This window comes from Corvus brachyrhynchos, unplaced genomic scaffold, assembly GCF_000691975.1.
Source record: "Corvus brachyrhynchos isolate BGI_N302 unplaced genomic scaffold, ASM69197v1 scaffold34, whole genome shotgun sequence".
In the NCBI taxonomy this organism is placed as follows: domain Eukaryota; kingdom Metazoa; phylum Chordata; class Aves; order Passeriformes; family Corvidae; genus Corvus; species Corvus brachyrhynchos.
Genome location: NW_008238126.1, coordinates 6,846,872 through 6,869,193, shown reverse-complemented (window position 1 = coordinate 6,869,193; position 22,322 = coordinate 6,846,872). Strand labels below are relative to the sequence as shown.

Sequence of the window (22,322 nt, the reverse complement as noted above, 5' to 3'; positions counted from 1 at the left end):
AGTGATTTTTGAAGCCAAAATAGTTTGTACACCAAGGGGCAGGGAGGTAGTGAGACCCTGTGGAAAATTAAACACAGCACAGAGGTGCATCCAGGAAAGGGAAACAAAACCACTGTTGAATCTGCTCAGAAATTGTAAATACATCAAGTACTTAAGTATTTGTTAATTTTTAAGCCATGAGTTACCATTTATGGTCTCTGAAGTAGTTGGGTGTCAAAGGCTTTTGTAGAAGAGGCAGCTGGTACAGCTGTGGTGGAGTGAAATCTTGGAATGTTTTAGGGAATGGTGGCACTACTGGTGTTCTAGTTTGGAGAAATAATGGGGCTTTGAAGTTAATCTCTTAATTGTATCTGTTGATCAAATGCTGCATCGACCCATAATGGGGACTTGAGGTCCAAACTTCATTGATAAAGTGAAGCTTCATGCTTGGTTCTCTGTGTTCAGAGTAACTTTCAGACTGGATGTGAGCAGATCTCTCAGACTGCAGGTGCTCAAGAGACAGGGATTTTAGGAAAGAGACTGGAGGAGAAATAGGAGGTGAACAGCTGAAGTTGTGAGAAGAGTTATCTGTTGTATCAGCTGCTAGTCTAAAATATGATGACTCTTCCCTTGGAAGGTGGGATGTTTGCCAGTCAGTGGACTGTGGCTTTTGGGATATTATTTTTCTCTGAGAACATGTCAGAAAATGTGTTTGGAGCTCAGTCAGAACCCTTTTTTTTTTTTCTCTCCTCTTTTTCTTGGAGAAGACTCCCTACAGAGTTTTATCTCCAGGTGTTGAGTGAGGTCTCAACCCAGGTTATTCCCTGAGAATTGTAGTGAGTGACCCCTGATTTTGCTCATGGGGAGAGAATCCTGATGGTAAATTGAAAAGAACCGAGTCTGTAAATTAGCATTTTACATGTCATCCCTTCTCACATGAGCAACACGAATTGTGCAGACAACAGCAGCATTTTTAGTTAATGAACCCAGCCATAAGCACTGTTCACGTTTAACATATTTACAGGGGGTAGCATGCAGTCAAAAAATTCCATTAATTCTTTTTGCATGAATATTGTGTGCATGAGTGCATACATTTATGTGTGGATTTGTATGTATGTGTACACTATTAGTGTATGCAGTGTTAAAGCATACAGAGTAATTCAAGAAGAATCACTGAGGAGGTTTCATTAGGCATGGAAATGTATTCAGCAGAAGATTTGAAATAACTCTTTAATGGAAAAAAAGGAAAAACTGTGCCATTTGACATGAGAAATCTATTTTGAACTATAGTGTATGCACAGTCTGTTTTTGGCTTTCCCTTTCTTGAAATTGTTGCCTGAAATATTACGGTGGCATGCAAAGGCTTGAAGTTTAATTTTAAATTTAATTTGCTTGAATGCTGCCAGGGTATTTTTACATAGACAGTAAAATTGCAACTTGGTAATACTTGGCACTCAATTTCTATAGAAATGGCATTCAGGATGCAACTTTGGGCTCATAAGTAAAATAAGATGAAATCACACATGATGATGATTTTAAAATATTTTCAAGACTATGTAAATGTAATTTCTGCCTTGATTTTGTTAGTTTTATGGGCAGCAGGGGAGAGAGTTTGCAACAGTCACATATATATATATTTTAAAAACTGTGAATGAACTTTTTTCAATCTGTTAATCCAAATGTTCTTTAATGGCTAAAAATAGAGCCAAATTACTTCATATAAAAAAATGTGGGACTTATTTACCGAGCTTCAGACAGAATTTTTCTTCCAATAATGTTCTGAATATTTTTGAATAAAGTGCCAGAGGGTTACTATGCTGCTGAAGGCTGAGCTTTCCCACCTGTGTTTGCTGATAATCTGGTGACATCAGGTATCCTTCCTGACTTCAGTCCTGATAGGAATGCCTGTTTGGTGAAAAAAAAAAAGATATTTTAATGGCTATTATAATATGAAGTATTTGCTTTTAAGTGTTCAGCATTTGTTATCAACGTAAGTTTCTCTTCAACCCCTCTGTCATCATCTTGGACAGCACAAGACTTTGAGCTGGGCCTCCTTCTGGGGAATTAAACTGTCAGATAGTCCTGCCTGCCTTCTTCAGCCAGGTGTCCTGGCACTGAATGTGCACAGCGCCAGAATTTTACTCTCATGTGATTAATTTGGTCATTTCAGGCCTGCAGAAGCAGTGCCCTGCCGTGCTGCCTTCAGGTGCTGTACCTGGAACCAGCCGGCTCAGGGCCCATGGTGGGGCTTTGTTGTGCTTCAGAGGTGGTGTCAGATCCCCAGTGATGTGTAATTCATGGGGAGGACCAGAGGAGATGAGAGAAAGACTTTTTTTTCTTGGTTGAATGTCACATTTCCTAAAGGAAGTCTTTGGCTCAAAGAGGGATCACAAAGTCTCTGGGTGGTTGGTTTGTTTTATTTATTAAAGTAGTTCTTAATAACGTAGTGTTCAATAAAGCAGTGAATGCTCTGAGCATTCACAGCTCAAGACTGTGTTTTGTCTTTCCAAGCACTTTCTGATGCTGCTTTCACACAGAGACCTGAAAGTCACAGCTAGAGCTGAACATCCTGCTTTTTTCCTCTCCTGTTTCTCCCAAGTCATGTTTGAGACACAGTCACTGCTGCCAGACCCAAATCACGCATTGCTGATGTAACTTTTGCAGGAGGAGGTGCTGAAGGAATGCAGCTTGTGAGCTGAATTGTGGAAGATGCTGCAGTGTGGTTGTTGCACACCTGTACTGCTGCTTTTTCCTGCGTGTCATTACACACAGAGACCCACAAAAATGTAAATGACTGTTCCAGAGCCAAGCACATCAGTGAAGAAGTGCTGAATTTATCATTGTCCAGGTGGAATGAAAAGTTGTGTGTGCAGTCACAGAGTAACTTCTCTTTTCACATGATGTCTTTAGGTACAAACAGTCTGTGCTGGAGGATTGAAGTCAGAGTTCTGTGATAAAGGCAGTCACTGTCTGTGGTCATTGCTGGGTGAGCAGGGGAGGAGGAGGAGGAGGACAGGATGATCTCATGCCTTGGGGCAGCAGGACAAGGTCCTGGAGGTTGAACTCTGTGTACCATTGCTCCCGTGTGTGTCATGCAAGACGTCAGCCCTGGCACTTCCCTTTGGTAAAGACAAAAGGGAGATAAAAAGGAGAACTCGTGCAGGGAAATGTCACACAACTTTAACAATTCGTGATGTTATTGAGCACCACTGTAGTTAAACCAAGCTACATCATCGGTAACCAAATCTCTTGAAAAAATCACCAGGAAGACTAACAGATCTCTTGTAAGAAACATGAGTTTTGACTCACATTTTATTGACGTGTTTTGGGCTACTGTAATGTGCATTTCTTTGGATGGACTACTATTAATGTATCCCGCAGTGGTAGGGAGGAGAGGAGAGATCCAGCAGGCAGGAAATGTGCAGTAAGATTGATTTATTTAATTATTTTACAAACTCTTTTGTAGACTTTTTTCTTCATAGCCTAATTGGTCAAAGGATCAGCCACCCCTTGGGGTGATTGGCTAAAATCCTAAAACATCCATTGTCAAAATATTTTTCTACTGTACCATAAACAAAGCTCTGCAAGGTCGCAGGTGTTCATAGCTTATAGAACTCTACAAATATCTTCCCTGAGAGAGAAAAGTATCTCATGGGACTGGAAAGAAGCAAGAAAAATTCTTGCTAGCAGCAATATTGTATCCACAAAGTACCATTAATTTCAGCTACTGTGTAGGTGCCTGTAGGTTCTGTGTACCTATGGATTGCAAGTATAAAGTGTTTACTGTGACTGATTTGAAATAAATCCAGAAAACTCTTACAAGCATTGTTTGCAAAAGAAGCAGTATATTTAGAAAATGAAGTGCACTTTTCTTTGCCAGTGTGGTACCATGTCAGTAGTCTTTTGTTGGTTGGTTGGTTTGTGGTTTTTTTGATTTTTAATTGACTTTATTGCTAGGCACTGTTCTGTAGTGTTACTATTCCCAGTGTAATAATAATCAGTAATCTGCCCTTCTTGCTGTGTTTTTGATAAAAATATATCTGAAGATGGAACCTATCACGCATGTCTTTTTTTTTTTTTTTTATAAAGAAACATCTCTATGCCCTTATTAAAATTAAAGAATATAACCCATCTTAGGCTTTTTAAAATCTAAGTAGGATGAAGAATTCACTGCAGATGATCCTGTGGAAAGGCTTTGCAAGAGGAGGGCAATCAAGAAGGGATAATTAGAGTTACTATTTAAATATGCAGAAAGCAAAAAGCTTATCTGGAAGAGCAAAGTGAAGTGTAAGTACAGCCTAAGACTCACGTAAGGATGATTTGCAAGCAATGAAATCACATCTCCCTGACTTTGTAAGTACAAAATAATAAGCAATATTTAATAATGGAGGCTGTAATGGTGTGGGATATAAATGCAGCAGTATGTGGTTTTACCATGAGATCTTACCTGGAGGGGATGGATTGGTTTAGCACTGACAAAGTGGGGATTACAGGTATTACAGGAATGTGTGTGCAGTAAGGGATGAGAGTAATTGCTCAAGATAATCACCGAGCAGTTAACTCAGAATAATGATAGGGAGTTGGTGGGATTTCTGTTCCAGGTTTTACTTCTTCCTCTGAATCAGCCTGAAAGTGTGAACACCTCTGATGGGACTCTGGCTGCTCCTGTGATTTGATTCAGGTTTGCTGAAGAACAGAATTAAAGTGCTGCTAAGATCAAATCCTCCTTGGCAGAGAAACGAGTCGGATGGTCTTCAAGTTCTTAATCATCCCTGATTTTGTGACTCTGTCATTATTTTCATTAATTAACTTCAGCGGGTAACACAAACATCACACTTCTTCCAAAACTAATATTATTGCTGCCTGCTATTTAGTCTGTTGAACTGAAAAAAGCCCAAAACAAACCATAACGTTCAAGTGATGCATAGGCAATAACTTAATTGAATGTGTATTTATCTGAATGGCTTTAATTGGACATCATCTGCAGTCTCACCATGTACTGAGAGCCTGTCTGGTTTCACAAGCTGGGCAAGGCCAGGCCTGCTTGATGCTGGGCTTTGGGAGGCAGGAGCTGCTGGAAAGGCTGGAATTCGGGAGCTGGGCTCTTCCCTGGGGCTCAGCTTCAGGGCACGTGGCTGCCAAGGGGGAGAAAGGAGCCAGGGGCCTGACCACAGATGCTTAACCCAATGGTCCTGGCTACCTTCCAAGTGGAGTAATTAAATTCTGCATTCCTGAATTCCCTCTCGTTTTAATTGGATTTGGTATTCTTCACCTTTTGGCTTTAAACTTGCCCGACAAAACAACTGTTTCTCATTATAGCAGGGACTTTATTTCAGATCAGGGTATATTACCCTTGAGTGTAATGTACATTGCTTTAAGTGTGCCAGGTGTTTCAGGAGAGCAGTGTACAAGGGAGAGCAACATTTTACTTCTATTTTTAATTGATTTTCTTTGCTGTACTGAAGTACACCCATTTGATGGTTATTCCTGTTTGCTCTCTCAGTTTACAGGCCTTGTTGAGACTGTAAAATCAAAGGCAATTCATGAAAATATTTTAGATCTTTGCTGCATCCAGGAAACCTTCTGTTTGCCTCTGTGTGCAGCTTTCATCTCTTTTGTGTAGTCAGTGAAATCTAGGGCATCAGTGGAAATTCAGTTTTCAGTGTGGATCCAAATGTTCACCTGATCACGGAGACTGCTCAGCACTTCACAGGAACCAGCTGGTAAACAAGGGAATCTGTGCTACATCTCCCCTAAAATATGGCCTGGTTTCTACTGTGCCAGTAACTTCTGTTCATGTACTGGAGCCTAAATAATTGATTTTTCAGTGTGTGCCACAGCACAGCATTTTAAAGCCCACAGGCTGCCTTGTTGATGAGTATTGTGATTTCTGCAGAAATTTTGATTAATGGATGGGGATGTCCAAAAGGTGTAGGCAGTAATGAGAGTGAATACATGGTTTGAATCTGGGAAGGTAATTTCTGGACAGGACAAATCTTTGATATGGATAAAATTCAGATTAGTTCACTTAATGGTTCACCTGGCCCTGATGATACCTAAATTTAGAACTTGTGAGCACCGCTGGCCTGCAATCAGAATATGTTTTTCCCTGCATAAAATGGAATTATATTAGTCAATTCACATTAGCCAAGCCTGAAGTCTGTGTCTGGTTGGATTTATTTGTGCTGGGCTGATGACCGAGCTCTGTTTGGCTTTTTGTTTGACCTGCTTGTGTGTATCTTTCTTAGTGCTGTCAGTCTTGTCTTCTGCTGCTCAGTGAATACTCCTGTTACTGAAAATCCAAGATCCATAGCCCTTTATTAAATTATAGAGCACATTACTTGTTCCTTTAGTATTTACCTTTGAGCATTAGAACTCTTTTTCCTGGAAAATAAGCTGGTGCAGGATTTTGTAGGAGTTTCTGAAACCTCTCTGAAAGAAAAAAAAAAAGACATCCAAGCATATCTGGGATGCCCTAGAAGAAATAGTAGTAATGAACTCATCTCCTTTTCTTCTTCTTTTTAAATTAAAAAGTGTATTTCCTGTAAATGATTGCACAAAAGTCTTTCGACATAGGAAGGTGCCACCTGTGTTATGGACTATAAATTCACTTTGTATAGCGTTCTGTCCCCTTTCTCTGTGAGTTCCAGAGGACAGCCCCAAACTGACAGAAAGCCTTTCCGTTGTGGAGTTGATTCTGTTGGTATGCAGAGAGGGTGGGCAAAACCAGCATCCTGTCTTCATCCTTCTGGGTGAGGATTAATCATGATCACAGCTGCAGAATGATGCAAATCTTAGCTGGGGCTGGAGGGGGGGAAGGGATGGTTATGGGGGGAGCAAAGGATTGCAAGAAGCAGATTCCTACTTTTTTTTTTTTTTAACTAGTTAATCTTTCATGCAACTTGTGTTTTTTTCCTTTAATCATCAGGCATGCACTCGATTTTCCAGGAGCACACACACAAAGAGTGTCTGCACTGCTTCCTGGTTTCCTTGATGATGCATCAGGCACTGGGTGCTGAAATGCTGCTGGTTCAAAGGCACATAGATTTACACCAGTGACTTCTACTGTGTCTCTGTGGCCAGCACCGAAATGCCCTGCAGGTCAACTGTTTTTGAAATGGATAAAAGTGTGCTAATTCCTTCAAGGTAAATCAGGGGGATTATGACATCTAGGAAGAGGAATCTGCCAGACAGTTCTGAAGCAATATAGCTAGGACTGACCCAACAGCATCTCTAAAGCTTCCAATAAAATTGCCTGAGGAGTCTGCCAAGAAGCCAGATGCTGCTGCTGGAAAAATACCTTCTGTAGCTTGGCATTTGTCCTGTAATTGCTTCCAAGAGAGAATAAACTGTAGCATGACAGTAGAAGGTGAATGGTTCCTCACTGCATGCTACTTGGTGATTTTTAAAAATACCTAGAAAATAAGCATTATTTTCTGATGTGTTACTACTCATGCAGGTCCTTGTACTCATTTAAGTGCTTATGAGTTCCCCATCTGAATAACCAAACACTTTTTTTTTTTTTCCTGACATGTTAGCCTGGCAGTGGTTTGATTTTTCTTTTTCCTGTGATTCCTTTTGCGGGCTCCCTAACCTGATCACCTGGGCTTTGATCCTGTTAGGGTGTGATGTGGTCATGTAGCCCTGCTTACATCACAGTGGGGACCCTCTATGGATGTCTCTCAGTATGGAGTTAGGATGCAGCAACCAACACCTGGCCCACACAGTTCCAAGGATCAGATGGTCGTGTGGCTTTGTTTTTCTTTTACTATATTTTCCAACTGTGGGAAGAGCACTGTCTGTTACTATTCAGAAATGCTGCTGAATCTTAGCCCAACCAGAAAATGTGTGGAAACTTCTTAGGGAAGGTGCTTTTCCTCCCTTTAAAAATGTTTAATGTTCCTACTGATAGGAAGCAGAGGCATTTGTGGAACAGTGTATAACCTAATCAGATACAAACGAGATGAGAACAGATAAGTGATTTCAAGAAAATTATTTATTTGAAATTTCTCCAGTAAAATCTAGCAGCTGTCCTTGAATACTTCTGTTTGGTATCATGGAGGAGCCTGCCTGCTGTTCATCCCAGCAGTCCTGTGGGATTGCCTTCAGGAGTGGACTATTTAAATGGAATGGTCAGAAGTAATTCTGCAGCTAAAACTCATCATAGAATCACAGAATGGCCTGGTTTGGAAGAGACCTTAAAGCTCACTGAGTTTCAACCCCCTGCCATGGGCAGGGACACCTTCCACTAGCCCAGGTTGCTCCAAGCCCCATCCAGACTGGCCTGGGACACTTCCAGGGATGGGGCAGCCACAGCTTCTCTTGGCAGCCTGTACCAGGGCCTCAGCACCCTCCCAGGGAAGAATTTCTTCCTAATCTCTGCTCTAAACCTACTTTCTGTCAGTTTGAAGCCATTCCCCTTTGTCCTGTCCCTAAATACCCTTGTAAAAGGTCTCCCTCCATCTTTCTTGTAGGTTCCTTCAGGTTCTGGAAGGTTGCACTTAGGTCACCTGCTTACCAGAAAATTTAAAATACTGATGCTTGTCATTTGTGAACAAGAATGTAGAAGTAATTATTGCCTGTTTGTGTGAATTCATACTTACAGTCCCAGAAGCTTTCTGCTTTTTCCCTTTGCTCTGCTAGACAGTGAACTTTGGTAGGAGTCAGGTGGTTGAGTTTCACATAATAAAGCGAAAGTACATTTCCAGCAAGGTGAACTCCTTTGATCAGTTTTCCTAATACTTGTGTAGGTATAGTGCTGTTATTTTATTTAAAAGGAAGGAGAAGGTGAGTTCCAGTTCAATCTCACTTATAATATTAAGAAAATCATCTTGAATTTAAAAAAAAAAGCTAAATTAAGATATTTCTGTGAAGGACAGGAGATGAACAAGTTTCCTTCAACTTACTGTGTCACTTAAAAACATGCTGAGCTGTCCAGGATGCGAAATGTTTAATTCCATAACCTTTTCTTCCAATTAGAAGACACAGATTCTGATTGTGAGGAATTTGCATTTCAATATGAAACGTGGTGTCTGACATTGCTTTTACCTTCTCCCTGGTGATGCTCCTGACTGCACACTTCTCCCTTTTCCTTCGGTGTGATGATTGCACCACCGCACTTTAGTAATCATTTAACAGCTCTAATTACAGAATACCGTGATCCCAACTGTGTACTTTGTCCTCTTTGCCTTCTTAGTCTCTGTTTCTTTGGTGTCGGGAGGATCACAAAAGAGCCGTTCTTCTGCTTTGCAAAAATAAATTCCAAAGGCCCTGCTTTGGTAATGTACAGATTTGCATTTTCTCGTGGCTTCCGAGTTAACTACACTGAATTTTAGCCATAGAGGGGTCGGTCGGTCTGCTGTTGTTTACATCAGTCACGCCAGCATAACTTCTGTGACACTAATGCAGGTAACACCAGCATAAAATTGGTGTAGCTCCAACTCCATTAAAATCAATGGAGTTAGGCCAGTATGAGACAATTGCAGCGCTATTGATTTTGTGCTGGTGTGACTTTATTGACTGGAGTGGAGGTGAGGCAGTTTCTGCTGTTGGGTCTCAGGCAGGCTGTGCCTGTGTTTGGAGCAGTGGTGACTTCGGTTTCTTGTTTGTTCTTGCACAGCGTTATCAGAAACTCCCTCTCTTTTCTGCTGCAGGGTCAGCAGGGTGGGAATCTGGGAGTAGTAAAGTCTTGGAGTGATGCAATTCATGGGGGGAAAAGCATTAGGTAATTCAGTTTCACTGAGCACAGGGAATCTCTAGTCCCATCTGAACGATTTCCTCTGTTATCTGCTAATGTGGTATCAGAGGAATGATGTGACGTTTTTAAGCCTGCTTCTCTCTGATGTGATACCCCGCTAAAGCTTACAAAAGCACTCTGAGTGGAGTTTTGAGTCAGAAAGTGCACTTAAAGGAACAATGAGTGCTGTATCTATAGCCCCAGCACACTGGGATTGTTCCTGGTTTTCAGCTCTCTTGGCTGGAGTTGCATTCCCTGCTCCCTGGGCAGAGGAGATGTAGTTTTTTCCTGAATTCAAGTGGCATACCTTTAGTATTTCAAAAATTCTTTAAAGCAAGTCCATGTCTTCTATTTTGCCTTTGTTGCATGAATGCTGCCCTGTATAATATAAAATAGAAACTGGTATATTAAAATGAAATGTTAGCAATTTCCCATTAAAAATGTTGATGAAATCAATTCATTCCTTTGAAAAGCTTCTTTTTAATCCGGTCAGCATTTTCTGTGAGTAGAAAATTCACAGCACTTCTGGTGAATAATTGGTGGAGTGGAGTGCAGTGTTCACCACTATATGGAGTGATTTCCAGGAGGAATTTCAGTAATTATTCCTGCCATCATTGGAATACTAATAAAAATCTTACTTTAGAAATATTTAATAGGTCAGTTTTCTGCCAAGATGCTCTTACAGTGGTGAATCAACTCCAGTGGTTCTATTTACCCCATGTGAGGAACTGGGTTACATGCCTGAAAGATGCCCTAAAGACAGAATAATGAAGCGTAGTTTGAACCACAATAAACTTAATAAAATGTGTTACTGGCATTAGTTACATGTAGGGTTTTGTTAAAAAAAGAGCTTCTTGTTTCCAGGAGATAAGAGAAATATTTTATGAATACAGTCAACTACAGCAACTAAATGCAAAGGAAAATTAAATGCTGTGGTTTGAGTACTAAGTAGTTTTCTGATACTGGAAGAATTAAAAAGGTTTATTTGGGAAGTGTTGTTCTGGAAGACACTACAGACATAGTAAGCTGAATAAAGGACATGAAATTCCTTCCTTTATCTTAATATATAGAAAATCAGGAGTGGAGGGGGAAGTACATGCTCATTTTAGAGCAAATAAAACTAAGTATGAGATCTGGAGGCAGTTGTGAGTCTTCGCAAGCTGTGTAACTTAGGGAGGTGGTGGGAGATGAAGGATGCTGGGTTCCAGGGGAGGGTTTGTAGGGGAGTAAGTGTTCGTGTAGTATCTCAGTTTGTGCACATGTACAGTGAAATTCCTGTCACCTTTACAGGCTGCAGAAATACCAGTAAAGAAATGGCAGGAAAAAGCAGTGCTTGGCATGTAGTGCCATAAAAGAGAGTCCTTCGGCTTTGTCACTGGAAACATTCTGCTGTTCTGGGGGCAAATGGCAAAACTGGAGGAGAGGGACTGACCCATGAGCAATCTTAACAGAGATTTCCGTTTTCTCTGGCAGGGTAGCCAGAATTTCAGTGCATGGTCTGACTTTGATTTTGCTCCTAAACACGTTACAGAATTTGCTGTAATGAAGTGTCACCCTCAGCTGTGCTGTTTGCTTTTGTTTCATCCTCATTTTCTCCTCTCTGTCAGTGTCTTAAGCTCTCTTTTACCTCTCCTTCCCCCTTTTCTGGTTCTTATTTACAGGCCTTGTTAACTGCAGTGTATCAGTGGGTTTTGGATCAGTCCCTTGGGTTCCCGTTCGGAATTAGTGCAGCGCCTGCTGTGCCAGATGAATACTCTGATGTTCACCAGCCCTGACCATTGGGGAAATGAGCTGATGAGTACAAAACAGTGTGAGCAACACCAGAGGATTTCCTGGCCCCTCTCCCTGGAGGGTACAAAGAGCACTGGTGGCAAGGATGGGTTTTCCATCGTCTGTTTGTGTGTGGTCCCACTGCTGTTCTCTGTGTTAGGCTTCGAGGGAAGGTGGGAAGTGGACGAGTAACGTTTTCTCCCTGGATTGCAGACCCTTATACTTGAACTGGTTTTAGTTTTCCAGGATCACAGCACTTTTCACTTATATTTTCACTTATATTTTGCCCTTTTAGTATGTTTGGGCTTTGTTTAACGCTTATAAAACCACGGGCATCAACGTGATTATGTTGAGTGCTTTGGAGGAGAAAAAATTAATTGCAAGACTCCAGAGGCATTAAAAGCAAGAGTTAAGGATGGGAATGTGGCTTTTGTTTTGTCAAACCAGGGTTTGGGAGGTACTATCCTCTTGTCAAATCCCACTTTGGGGCTGTGGAGAACTTAAATACCTAGGGAATGCCAGGGCTTAGTTACAAATCCTTTCTAAGACTGCTTTTCTTTTATATAAGCAGATGGAAACTGGTTTCAGGGGAGGGAACTTCTTAAGTTTTGAAGTCCTGAAGAAAATTAATTAATTCATGTATTTGAAAGCCAGAGGGGAAGTATTATGATCATCTTGTCTGACCTCCTTCATAACTTGGGCCAGGGGAAGTCTCCTAATAACCCCTTCATGAGCTCACTCAAGTGTGGTTGAAAAGACAAATGATTTGACAGACATTGTTGTTTCACAGGCATGTGGGGGAGGCGAGTGGAGCTTGGGACTAATTTCTCTGTGCCTAAAGGGTCCAACCTGTGTTAATCCTAACTGCAAACTGAATTTACAAAAATATTTCCTTGCTAAAGCTTTAGATTTTATGCTGGCGTAGGAGTAATAGAGAATGCAGGCTTAAGAACTTCTCCTGGAATTAAAAGCCAGTTAATTCCAGAATGCGCTGATTGTGTTCCTGCTGTAGCCACTTAATAAGGGCACAGAAAATGTCAGTGTTTTGTTAAAGCGAAGAGCTCAGAATCCTCTTTAGGAAAAGCTGAGGCGTGCACATAACATTGCAATAGCTGGAGCAGTAACAAGGCACACAAGGAGATCGTTAGAGTGGATGGATACGTGTCAGATGATGGATTTTTTGTTTTGTTTTTTTTCGGAAACACAGCTAACAACATTTTGTCTTCAGAGCAGGGAGAGAAATGTGGCAGAACTGATCAAAGAAAATAGCATCTCATTGATAAAACACATGCTGCAGTACTTCCCACAGTTGGGAGGCTGTAGTATTTAACAACGGTGACCTAGATTGGAGGAGACAATAAAAGCTGTTGCGGTGAGGAGCAGATTGACTGCCATTCTCATCTGGGTAATAAACGGCTGAAATATGGACAGTGCATGAAAGTTTACTAATGGGGCTTACATAAAGACCTACACTTTTGGAGGAATCGTCTCTGTAGCAAATTCAGTTTGAACTATAGCTTGCATGTGACAGATGTTTATGTGCTCCTTTACAAAGATACCTATTACTTTATTCAAGGATCTATGAGCCTGCGAGAGTATGACCTGATTAGGTTTGAAAGTAAATCAATATGTGAACCTGTCCAAAAACAGACATGCATTTATTTTAAAAAATATTACTCAGTGGGATAGCCTCGAGGGGATATAGCTTTCTGGAGAGTTTCAAATGAGATAGCAGTCATATGTTGTTACTTTAAAATATTCAGTGCCATTCAGATGCTACTATTTCAGCTGTCCTGTTGGAAATAGCTGACAACAGGAGATGACATTCCTGATGCTTTGTAGCCACAATGGTCTTCGAAGACACTAACACTTGCTTAACTATGGGTCCTGGGGGTATTTGGTCTTTATTTTTAATTTATTTTTTGAATAAATGGACCTATTATAAATATTTTCCTTTTGTGAAGTGGCTCGTGTTAGTGCCCCTTGTAGAGTTACGCAGTTAACCTTTAGGTAAATATAAATCCAAATTCTTGAAAAATAAACTGTCAATCCAGCTGTGACTTGAGAGATGCTTTAAGTAAGTGCCATTGAGCTGTAAAGGCTGATGCATCCCTACTGTGCTGTAAAACTAAATATTATTAAATTGGGTTGCGTGCAGGGGGAGGAGATGGGGGTTGTGAGGGACATCTGTTCTGCACAGAGCTCTTCTCCCTGCTCGTGGGGGGATTTGAAGCGTGAGTGAGGAGGGTGAGGGCGTTCCCCCCAGCAGTGCTCCGAGCAGCTGGGCTTGGGGAGAGGCATCTCCTGTCCATGGACCTGGCCAGAGAGCGCTTGCGTCCTGGAAGCGCCACTTTTGGAGCTGTTACTCCTTTTCCTTCTCTGATCAGCCTTCCTTCGCTTTGTCCTTTGCTACTCTTTTCTCAGCTAAGAACATTCATCAAGATGCTGTTGGCTTATTCAGGTGTGTTACACCAGGCAGGTGTATTCAGCAAGCACTGCAACTTCAATTTGTTCATCGCTTTATTTTTCCTCCTTCTTTTGCCATGCGGCGCTTATTCAGATTCCACAGAGGGGGAACTGGGAATTTTGTATTTCAAAATCAGTTCAGCAGATTTTGAAAAGCTATCTTTGAATATTCTATAATACACAGACAGATTTGAAGAGCTTATTAAAGAAAGCCCCTGACACACTTCAGCAATATTAAATCACTTCAGACGGTGCATGGCAGTGTAATGTTACTGAAGCATTTTAAAATGTTAAAAGAGCCTGGATTTGAAAGTACTGGTGGCTTCACAGCCCTTGCTGTGAAAAGTGATTTAAAGTGTCAAAATTATTCCAGTGTTTGCAGTCTGTTACTTTCTTAAATGACAAAGAAGGAACATTAGTAAATAACTCTAACTGCAGTTAATCTCTGGCCATCTAACCAGCTGATATGCTGGGTTAATATCTTTATTAAATGCTTATTTAATAAGTGGGCAGCTGTTCAGACAGGCCAGATGGACTTCTCTATAATTGTGCTAATAATGAGAACTTTCTCACGGAAAGAAAGGGCAGTAAGAAGATGCATTTGGTGAGGGAACATCCCGACAAATGGCTTCAGGACAGTCTGATCCTCTGCCCTCGACAGCCTGGCTCAAGTAAGTGGTTCATCCCTCAAAGCAAGAGGGACCAGCAGTGAGAACTGGAGCAATGGGTTATTTTCTGCTTGGATGTTTATTCTTTGTGTATTCTTTACCTCCAGAGCCCTGACATCCCCAGTCCTGCCTCCCTCATCCTGCTCCAGCACATTGCTGCTGTGGGTTCACAGCTGGTGCGTTTTTGTCCCCAACAAATACACATTATGTTAAGCTGTAGCTTTCTCCCCTAAATGTTATCTTTTTGCACCTATCCCATTTATATTTCATGGGTTTAATTAACTATTTTCAGAGATCTTTGCAAGAAAGATTACTGGATGGGTGTTAAAATTACAGCTTTGTTTGCGTGGAGACAGATTCTTTTATATTGCAAACATTATCATAAGCAAGAGGAGTGGCAAAGTATGATGTTCTCAGCATGAGCAATGAATACATTTTTCATTTGCCTTTGTTCAAGTAAGAGAATGAAAGCACTAAAAGAGCATTGGAGGAGTAAAAATCTGTACTTACTCTCTGGTAATTGGAATTGGTGCATTTAAGAATTGAGTCCTTGCAGATTTTTTTGCTTTTGGTGACATTTCCAGATACTTCTGCATCGTGGTCTTTGTCCTCCAGCTGCTGGTCCAGAAGTGCTGATCTTCTGTACACCCTGAGCAGTGTCTCTAGGCTGTGAAGGCATCTCAGATATGCCAGAACATCTCAAATATAGATGTTTGAGGTAGTCACAGATAACTGTGTTTAAGCATCTAAAATCCTGGACAATTGGCTCAGTAGATGGAGAACTTTATATGTTTCTCACTTGCTGTGGTTTGGCTTTTTTATTTTCCTTTCATGTTTTAAACCCAGAAAATGACTGTTCCTTTTTGTTTCCTTCCTTCACAGCACTCGAAAGGAGTGAATGAGATGAACTGTTTGGGTTATAGTATCTGAAAGGCTAAATTATTCACTTGGAGAGACGTTCTAAATGAGCCTGACCGAGATCCTGGATCTGTGTGAAGAGGACTAAGGATATAGGATGTCAACTGAGACAGAACTTCAAGTGGCTGTTAAAACCAGCACAAAGAAAGACTCCAAAAAGAAAGGTAGTGACTCATTTCTCTTTATTTGTGAGTGTTTTGTACTTTAATTAGCTCCTACATCAGCCACCTTTGGCACATCTGTGGCTCTTGTGTTATCCGTGTGCTCAGTGAAAAGTGGGATTTGTTAAGCTCAGTGGAAGCAGAAATATGGGGTTTGATTCTCTGACATTAAAAATATATCTTACTGAAATACATCTGGAATGTGAGAAAAAAATTGCATATTTTTTATGGTTCACAAAGAGAAATACAACTTTTAAAATTACTCAACAAAAGATCTTTTTTTTTTCTCTGCTGATAAATACATTTTCTTCAAATGGCTTTTTTCTACTTTGTTTTGAACTAACCAGAGCTTAAATGCACTTTCTGTTACTGGAGCTTGAATCTTACTGACACTTTGTGAAGTTAGAGAACTCAGTGGCAATCTCTAGGGAGATTAATTGTAATCTGGTGAAGGAAATATAAATGAGGAGGAAGAAAACTCAGAATTAAGGAGAAGCTATGGATAAATGTGTGGTTGGATTAGTTCATATTTGTATTTACAGTTTTGCCTCAGACTCTAGAGCAGTTCTTTGGAGTGGTAAGTGTGAGAAATGGGACCATGTGAATTTGGTGCTTATGCTCACTTAAAGATTTTTAGTAGGGATTTTTATCCTTAGATTTTTATTCCTATTTTTATTGCTTATGGTTTTAAATACTGGTGAACTTGGAACCCAAGACCTTGAATTCTAGTGGTAGTTTGTGTTGTTCTGTGTAGCCATACTTAGGTTTTTTAAAAACTTATGCATGAGATAGAGATTGAAAACAGATTTAATATTAATTGCTCAAATAAAAAGGGAAAACAAAAAGGAAATAATCATACTTAGTAGTTTTAATACTTGACACAGCAATATTTGAACTTTCATGTGAGCTCTGGAGTTTGTCATTCTGTTCCTTTCTATGGGTGTGTAATTTAGCCATTTACTTCTGAGGGTTTTTTACATTTTTCTAAGACAAAAAAAGTCTTATCTTTGCTCATATATGTATAATGCAAATTTTACTCATAGATAACTTGAACTTCTAGGCAGTCATACCATTTACTGCAGCAGTTCTATTGAAACATTTACTAAGGCCTTGTGTTCACTTTAGGGTTTGTATCAGAAATCTTCAGTATAAAGTTTCTAGAAGACACAGCAATTAAAATATTTCAAGTGTTTGTTTGGGAAGATGGTTGAAAAATCTTACGACTGCTCTAGGCCTACACTCACAAATCAGAAATGATTCATTTAAGATGAAAAAGCTGCAGCTTGGAAAGGCAAAAAAAGGGGAACTTTGATATAAATGAGAATGTGATCTAAGATGTTTAAGGCAAATAAAGTTAAAGTGGTTTGGTTGTATGATCGTTCTGTTTTTGGGGGTAGGCAGGAAATTAAAAAATGTAATTTCTTTGCAATATGGATAATATCTTTTTGATGTGTGTCTCCAATGTTATTCTGCTGGAGGCTGAAACTTTTGAAACCAGCAAACAACTCTTTTAGGAACTTGACATTTTGTTAATAAAATATTCAGCATCCAACTTCTAAAAACATTCCCATAAATCACAATAACTGAACGCTTCTCTGCCCAAAATCCAATTCTATCCCCCAAATGGAAATTCTGAGAATTCCCCTCAGTGCTGAGGGGGAGTATAAAATACGTTGTGTGGCAGTGATCAGAGTGTCTGGAGAGCTGGAAGGGACAGGGAATGGCAGTGGCACATGCCCAGGATTACTCTGGTTCAGTGTTGTGTGTGCAGTGTGAGTGCATCCCATCACATCAGCCATCCCAGGGCTGGAGCAGTGAATGCTTCACGCAGACAAGGTACACAATGCACACACTGTTTGCTATTCAAATCCCACAGAACGAGAGTCAAAAGAAACTTGGTGTGCTCATTTACTTGTCACTGAGTTGTGTGCCCTTGCCTGTATTCCAACAAAGGAGCCCTCCTCTGTATAGTGTGAGTGATGGACACGTGAAAACAGGGATATTTTTTTTTCCTTTTTTTCCCCCAAGTTCATTAACTGCAAGCAGTGACAGGTAGCAAGTGCTAACACGAAATTTCTAATGTTGCTAATCAATGAGTTTGATTATCCAGTGGAACTGAGTATTCCCAAGAAATAAGTCTTTGCTGTATAAACAGAAATTTCAGCTCTAGTGTTTTCCCGGTGTTCTGTTGCACTTGTGGAAGAGCTGTGCGTCCTTCTCCATCCAGAGCAGGGACAGGCCTCTTCTGTTGTATTATTCACTGTTTTGGTAGTTCTCCTGCCTTCTGCAGCTCACAGCAGTGATGGAATGTCTGTCCCAAATTTGTATCCCACACTGGAGGTCTGGGGTGACTGAAAGGGGATGAGGATTAGTGTGGAGTTGGAGCATGGGGCAGGATTCTTTCCTGATCTCAACCTGTGTCTTTGTAGAGTCACCTAAACCTTTAGTTCTCTCTTCATCTGCATAAACATCTAGTAAGGTAGTGTTTCTTATCTGAAGTGTTGAAATAAAATGAAGCTTAATTCCTAAGATTTGTAAGATACATGGATATAAAACATGATAAAGTGTCAGATAAATGCAAGCAGCTCTTCTTACTGAAGTACAATGGCCAGAATGAAAACAATGGCTTGTACCTTTGTGGTAATAGTGCCTACCTTGAGTTAAAGCCACTGTGATGTCATTAGTGAACAGTTTAATAACCTGGACAGGTTAGAAGTTCCTTGAGGGTTTCTCATAATTGCTTATAGGCTCTGTAAAGACTGCTGGCTTTGGGGTGACAGGGAAATAGTTTGATTTGTGCTGCAGACGGGGCAAAGATTTTACTGAATATTTCTTTGCTGTTCTGGGAACACATCTCTTCCTGTAGTCCCATGCAAAGCAGTTCCCTTTGAAACATTTCTCTTTAAATGTGGTGTTTTTACAGCCATGAGCTTTCTAGTCAAAGCCAACTCTGCAGTGTCTCCACTGCCATCTGAGCTGGTTTGTGGGGCAGTGTCCTGTTCCAGCACTGAAGGGTTGTCACTGCAGTTAGGGCAAGAACTTAAATACAAAACCCTCTCAGAAGCTGCTGTTTACACACGATTGCAGCTGAGGAGCTCTGATGTTCTGTAGGTAAGTTCAATATTTGTGTGATCATATCAGACTGTAATTTGGTATGTTAACATTATCACCCTAGATAATCTTAAAAGCAGGCTGTTGAAAAATCAAGTACAAATTTTGCCTTTCATTCAGTCCATATTGATCTGATGGATCCAGTGTTTGATGGGCTCTAGAAATGTGTCCTGGTCAGAGGGGTTGGAGTTGTAACTGTCCTGGAAATACAGTTATGGGAACAGAGGTGAGCCAGGCACCTCCCTTCCTCTCCAGATTGTCACTTTGTGCTCCCTGTGCTGTGAAGCTCCTTGTCCCTTGAGGCCAGTGTTTCACCCTGACCTCCACAACCCTCCTTCCTACACTTTATTCCATTTTACAGGCTTACAGTGCCCTAGGTGTTATTGGAGGCGATTATATTTCTGCCATTCCCCACCTCCAGCCCTAATCTTCATGCTACTCTTGCTCATATCTGCTGGTAACTTGGTTTTAATTATTCTTTTTGAGAACTTGCTCACATTTTAAAAGATATCCTGGAGAGGTTTCACATTGTTCTCTAAGTGGAAATCATGAAAAATTCTCAGGAGATTCAGAAAGCTCAGTTTGACGACATTTTGCTGATAAATGTTTTGGGGTTTTTTTTTTGGTGAGTTTGCCAAAAGTCATGTGTTCTTTAAGAAGAATTTAGAGAATTAATGTTATAACTAATGTTCTTAAATACTGATTTGATTTCATTTGTTTATGACATCTGGTTCATTAAGAAGTGAATAAAAATTGTGTGTTTGTATCGTTCAGGATAGGAAATTAGAATTTTTTATTAGCCAGAGTTGTTAGAAACATAAACCACATTTGTCTTGTAGTACATGGGGGAAAAGCCTTTTTATAAGTGTGTATAGATTATTGAATCAAATTGAAAACATTTGCTTGAGCCTATCGGAATTAAAATTGATTTAGAAACCTCTCTGGGGGAAATGTGTTCCATTGATGTTGAATTCACACTGATAAGTGCCTGGGAAAATCCCTTTTTGCAAAATCAGCTGAACAGAAAAATTGAAATGGGAGGTTGGTAAAGAAGCGAGCCTGGCTACCAAATTTCGGTGCCGATCCATGTCTGCTTGGGGTAGGCCAGGAGACTTTTCTTAGAGATTCAATCTCTTTCTCTTGCACTTAAATTCTGTAATTTTTCTATTTGAAGCTTAGGGCTTGTTCTGCAATTCCATCTCTCATTGTATCCCCCACAGCAAGATTCCTGAGTTAATTTTCAAGATGGCAGGGACTTTTCAAAAATGGAAGCAAATAGAGAGAGGAGCTTGGGCATGTTGACAATCAGCATGACAATCCCTGATGCTCAGGGTCCCCTTGGGTGAGATTCCCTTGTTTAATGGGTTTCCAGAGTGTGTGGGAAGCACGTGGCATCTGGAAGCAGCTCTCGGAGCAGGCAGGGCACCAAGCCAGGGATTGCTGCACACAGCCAGTATGAAATGCCAGTGGGGCATTTAGAGAGGGTGGGACGTGCTCTGCTGGAGCTGGATGACTTCTCCTCGCCCTGAGCTGGGCACTCTGTCCTTGCTAGATGGATGTCCAAGTGTCCAAGCCGTGCTCCAGGAGGGAGAGCGAGAGTGGGCTCCACACGGGGGGCTGGTTCATGCCAGGTGAGGAATTTGCACCAGGGAGGGTTTGTGTGGCAGGACTGGCTTGGAGGTGGTAGATCTGAGTCTGATCCTCTTGGGATCAGGATGGCAAAAAGTTAAAGTGTCCCATTTTATCTCTCTTGACTGCTGATTAAAAGGAATGCAGTGGCTGCGGGACCGTTCACGTGTGGATTGGGCCTCTGGCACAGTCACATCTATTTCCTGGGTCTTTTAACCACTAATGAGAGGCTGGGGTCTGTCTAACTATCTAAAGGAAAACCTTTGCATCCCCAGGAGCAAAACTCTAGTCAGACTAAGATCAAACAGGAGCTACCTAGTTAGTTTAAAAGCCGTTGGGGATAGGAAGCCTTTAAACGAGGTTATGTTTTGTCATTGTCAGTTTTCATCATAGGTGCCTAATGCTACCCAAGTCCTGTTTTGGGCTTCTTAGACCTCATTTGAATCTAGACTTTGCACTAATCATTGCTAAACTTGAGAGGGGAATGGAGGTTTCTGATGGATGTAAAAGTTACAGTTTTGCTGACACACGGGAATCAGTTTTTACAGCTTTGTTTCCAGATTTCAGAGTTTCAAGTTTCCAGAACTTCAGTTTAAAATAATAAGTGCTATGAACAGTGATGGTGGATTACTTTTTTAATGAATTAACTTTTTTTTTTTTTTAAACTTTGTGATCAGCTAACAACAATTTAAGCATCATCACTGTAACGAGGCATTTCAAGATGTCACGTTGGTATAGGTTCATTTATTTTTCTGATTATGTAGCTAAGATTTGTGGAATCCAGCAAAACTCAAATTTGATCTAAAGAGTAATGAACAGAGGAGCTTCTTTCATTGATTGGGAGTGGATTTGCTTTGTTTTCTTTCAGTAGCTATGAGTTTTTCATTAATTTATAGATCAAGTAACAGCAATATTAATTGATACACTAATTGCGTCCACATGCCTGCCTTTAACAAATCTCTTTTGTGAAATGATTACTGACAATATTAATTGCACGTCTTTTGTGTCTTGATATAAGTTATGAATTCATTCTCAAGTTGAAAGGGGGTGAGAAAATCATTAATTTTGGCATTGTGTAGCTATAATTAACAAGGGTTATCCAATAATCTCTCATCAATTAGAGAGCTCATGAATTCTCTTTTAAATACCACGTACTAAAGGGGGCCTGTGGTTGTTAACTGAAGGATTCTTTGGGGGTGATGGATGTTGTCTCTTGTTGCAGATATGATGTTTACTGTTGTTTTTAATTGGGGGAAATCTGCCTAAACCAAGGTAGGGGCTGGTGTTACTTTGCTGCTCCTCAGCAGAGGAATCAATAATCTGTTGAATATTAAGAATAAGGTTTCTTGAGAGCTTCTGTTATATTCCTCAATGTTTTAGCAGCCATCAAAGCATTTCAATTTGAAATAGTAATCAGGAGCTTAATGCAATGCATATTCCAGAGAGGATTTGAGTCATGTAACAGTCCATAAATCCAGGTGGGTGTTTCTGTGCTCCAGGGCTGGCTCTGGGAAGCCTGCTGTGAGCATCACCTGTGCATCCTGTGCTGTACCTTGTTTCTGGCTTCATCCTCTTGTGCTCTAAAACTACCTCTGAGATTTGACTGAAATACAGAGAAAGTGAGGCTGGGGCTGATAAGGTAGAACTTCTAAACAGGCAAATAAATTAATTTTCTGGGAAACTTTTTTCTCTGCTTGCAGTCATTGAAAAGACTCTCAGCAAAATTGCAAAATTCACATTAGAACTTTTGTGAATGGAAAGCTTTGTTTAGAGAGTTTAGGGAAGAAAATTCTATTGTGTAATGAATAACTGAGCAGGAGTGACCTAATTCGTCCAGATTAGTAGCTAAAATACCTCCAGAGGTTTGGATTAGTAGAAGTTTCC

General features: G+C 40.6%; 1 protein-coding gene across 1 annotated transcript in view; it reads left to right on the top strand.

Moving 5' to 3' along the window:
* DAB1 (DAB1, reelin adaptor protein) overlaps positions 1 to 22,322 on the top strand; it is a 210,696-nt gene that overhangs the window by 90,293 nt on the left and 98,081 nt on the right. The window contains exon 2 of the mRNA XM_017733495.1: positions 15,502 to 15,701. Coding sequence (XP_017588984.1) covers positions 15,635 to 15,701 — 67 coding nt within the window. The 5' untranslated portion in view covers positions 15,502 to 15,634. The remainder of the gene's footprint in view (positions 1 to 15,501; positions 15,702 to 22,322) is intronic.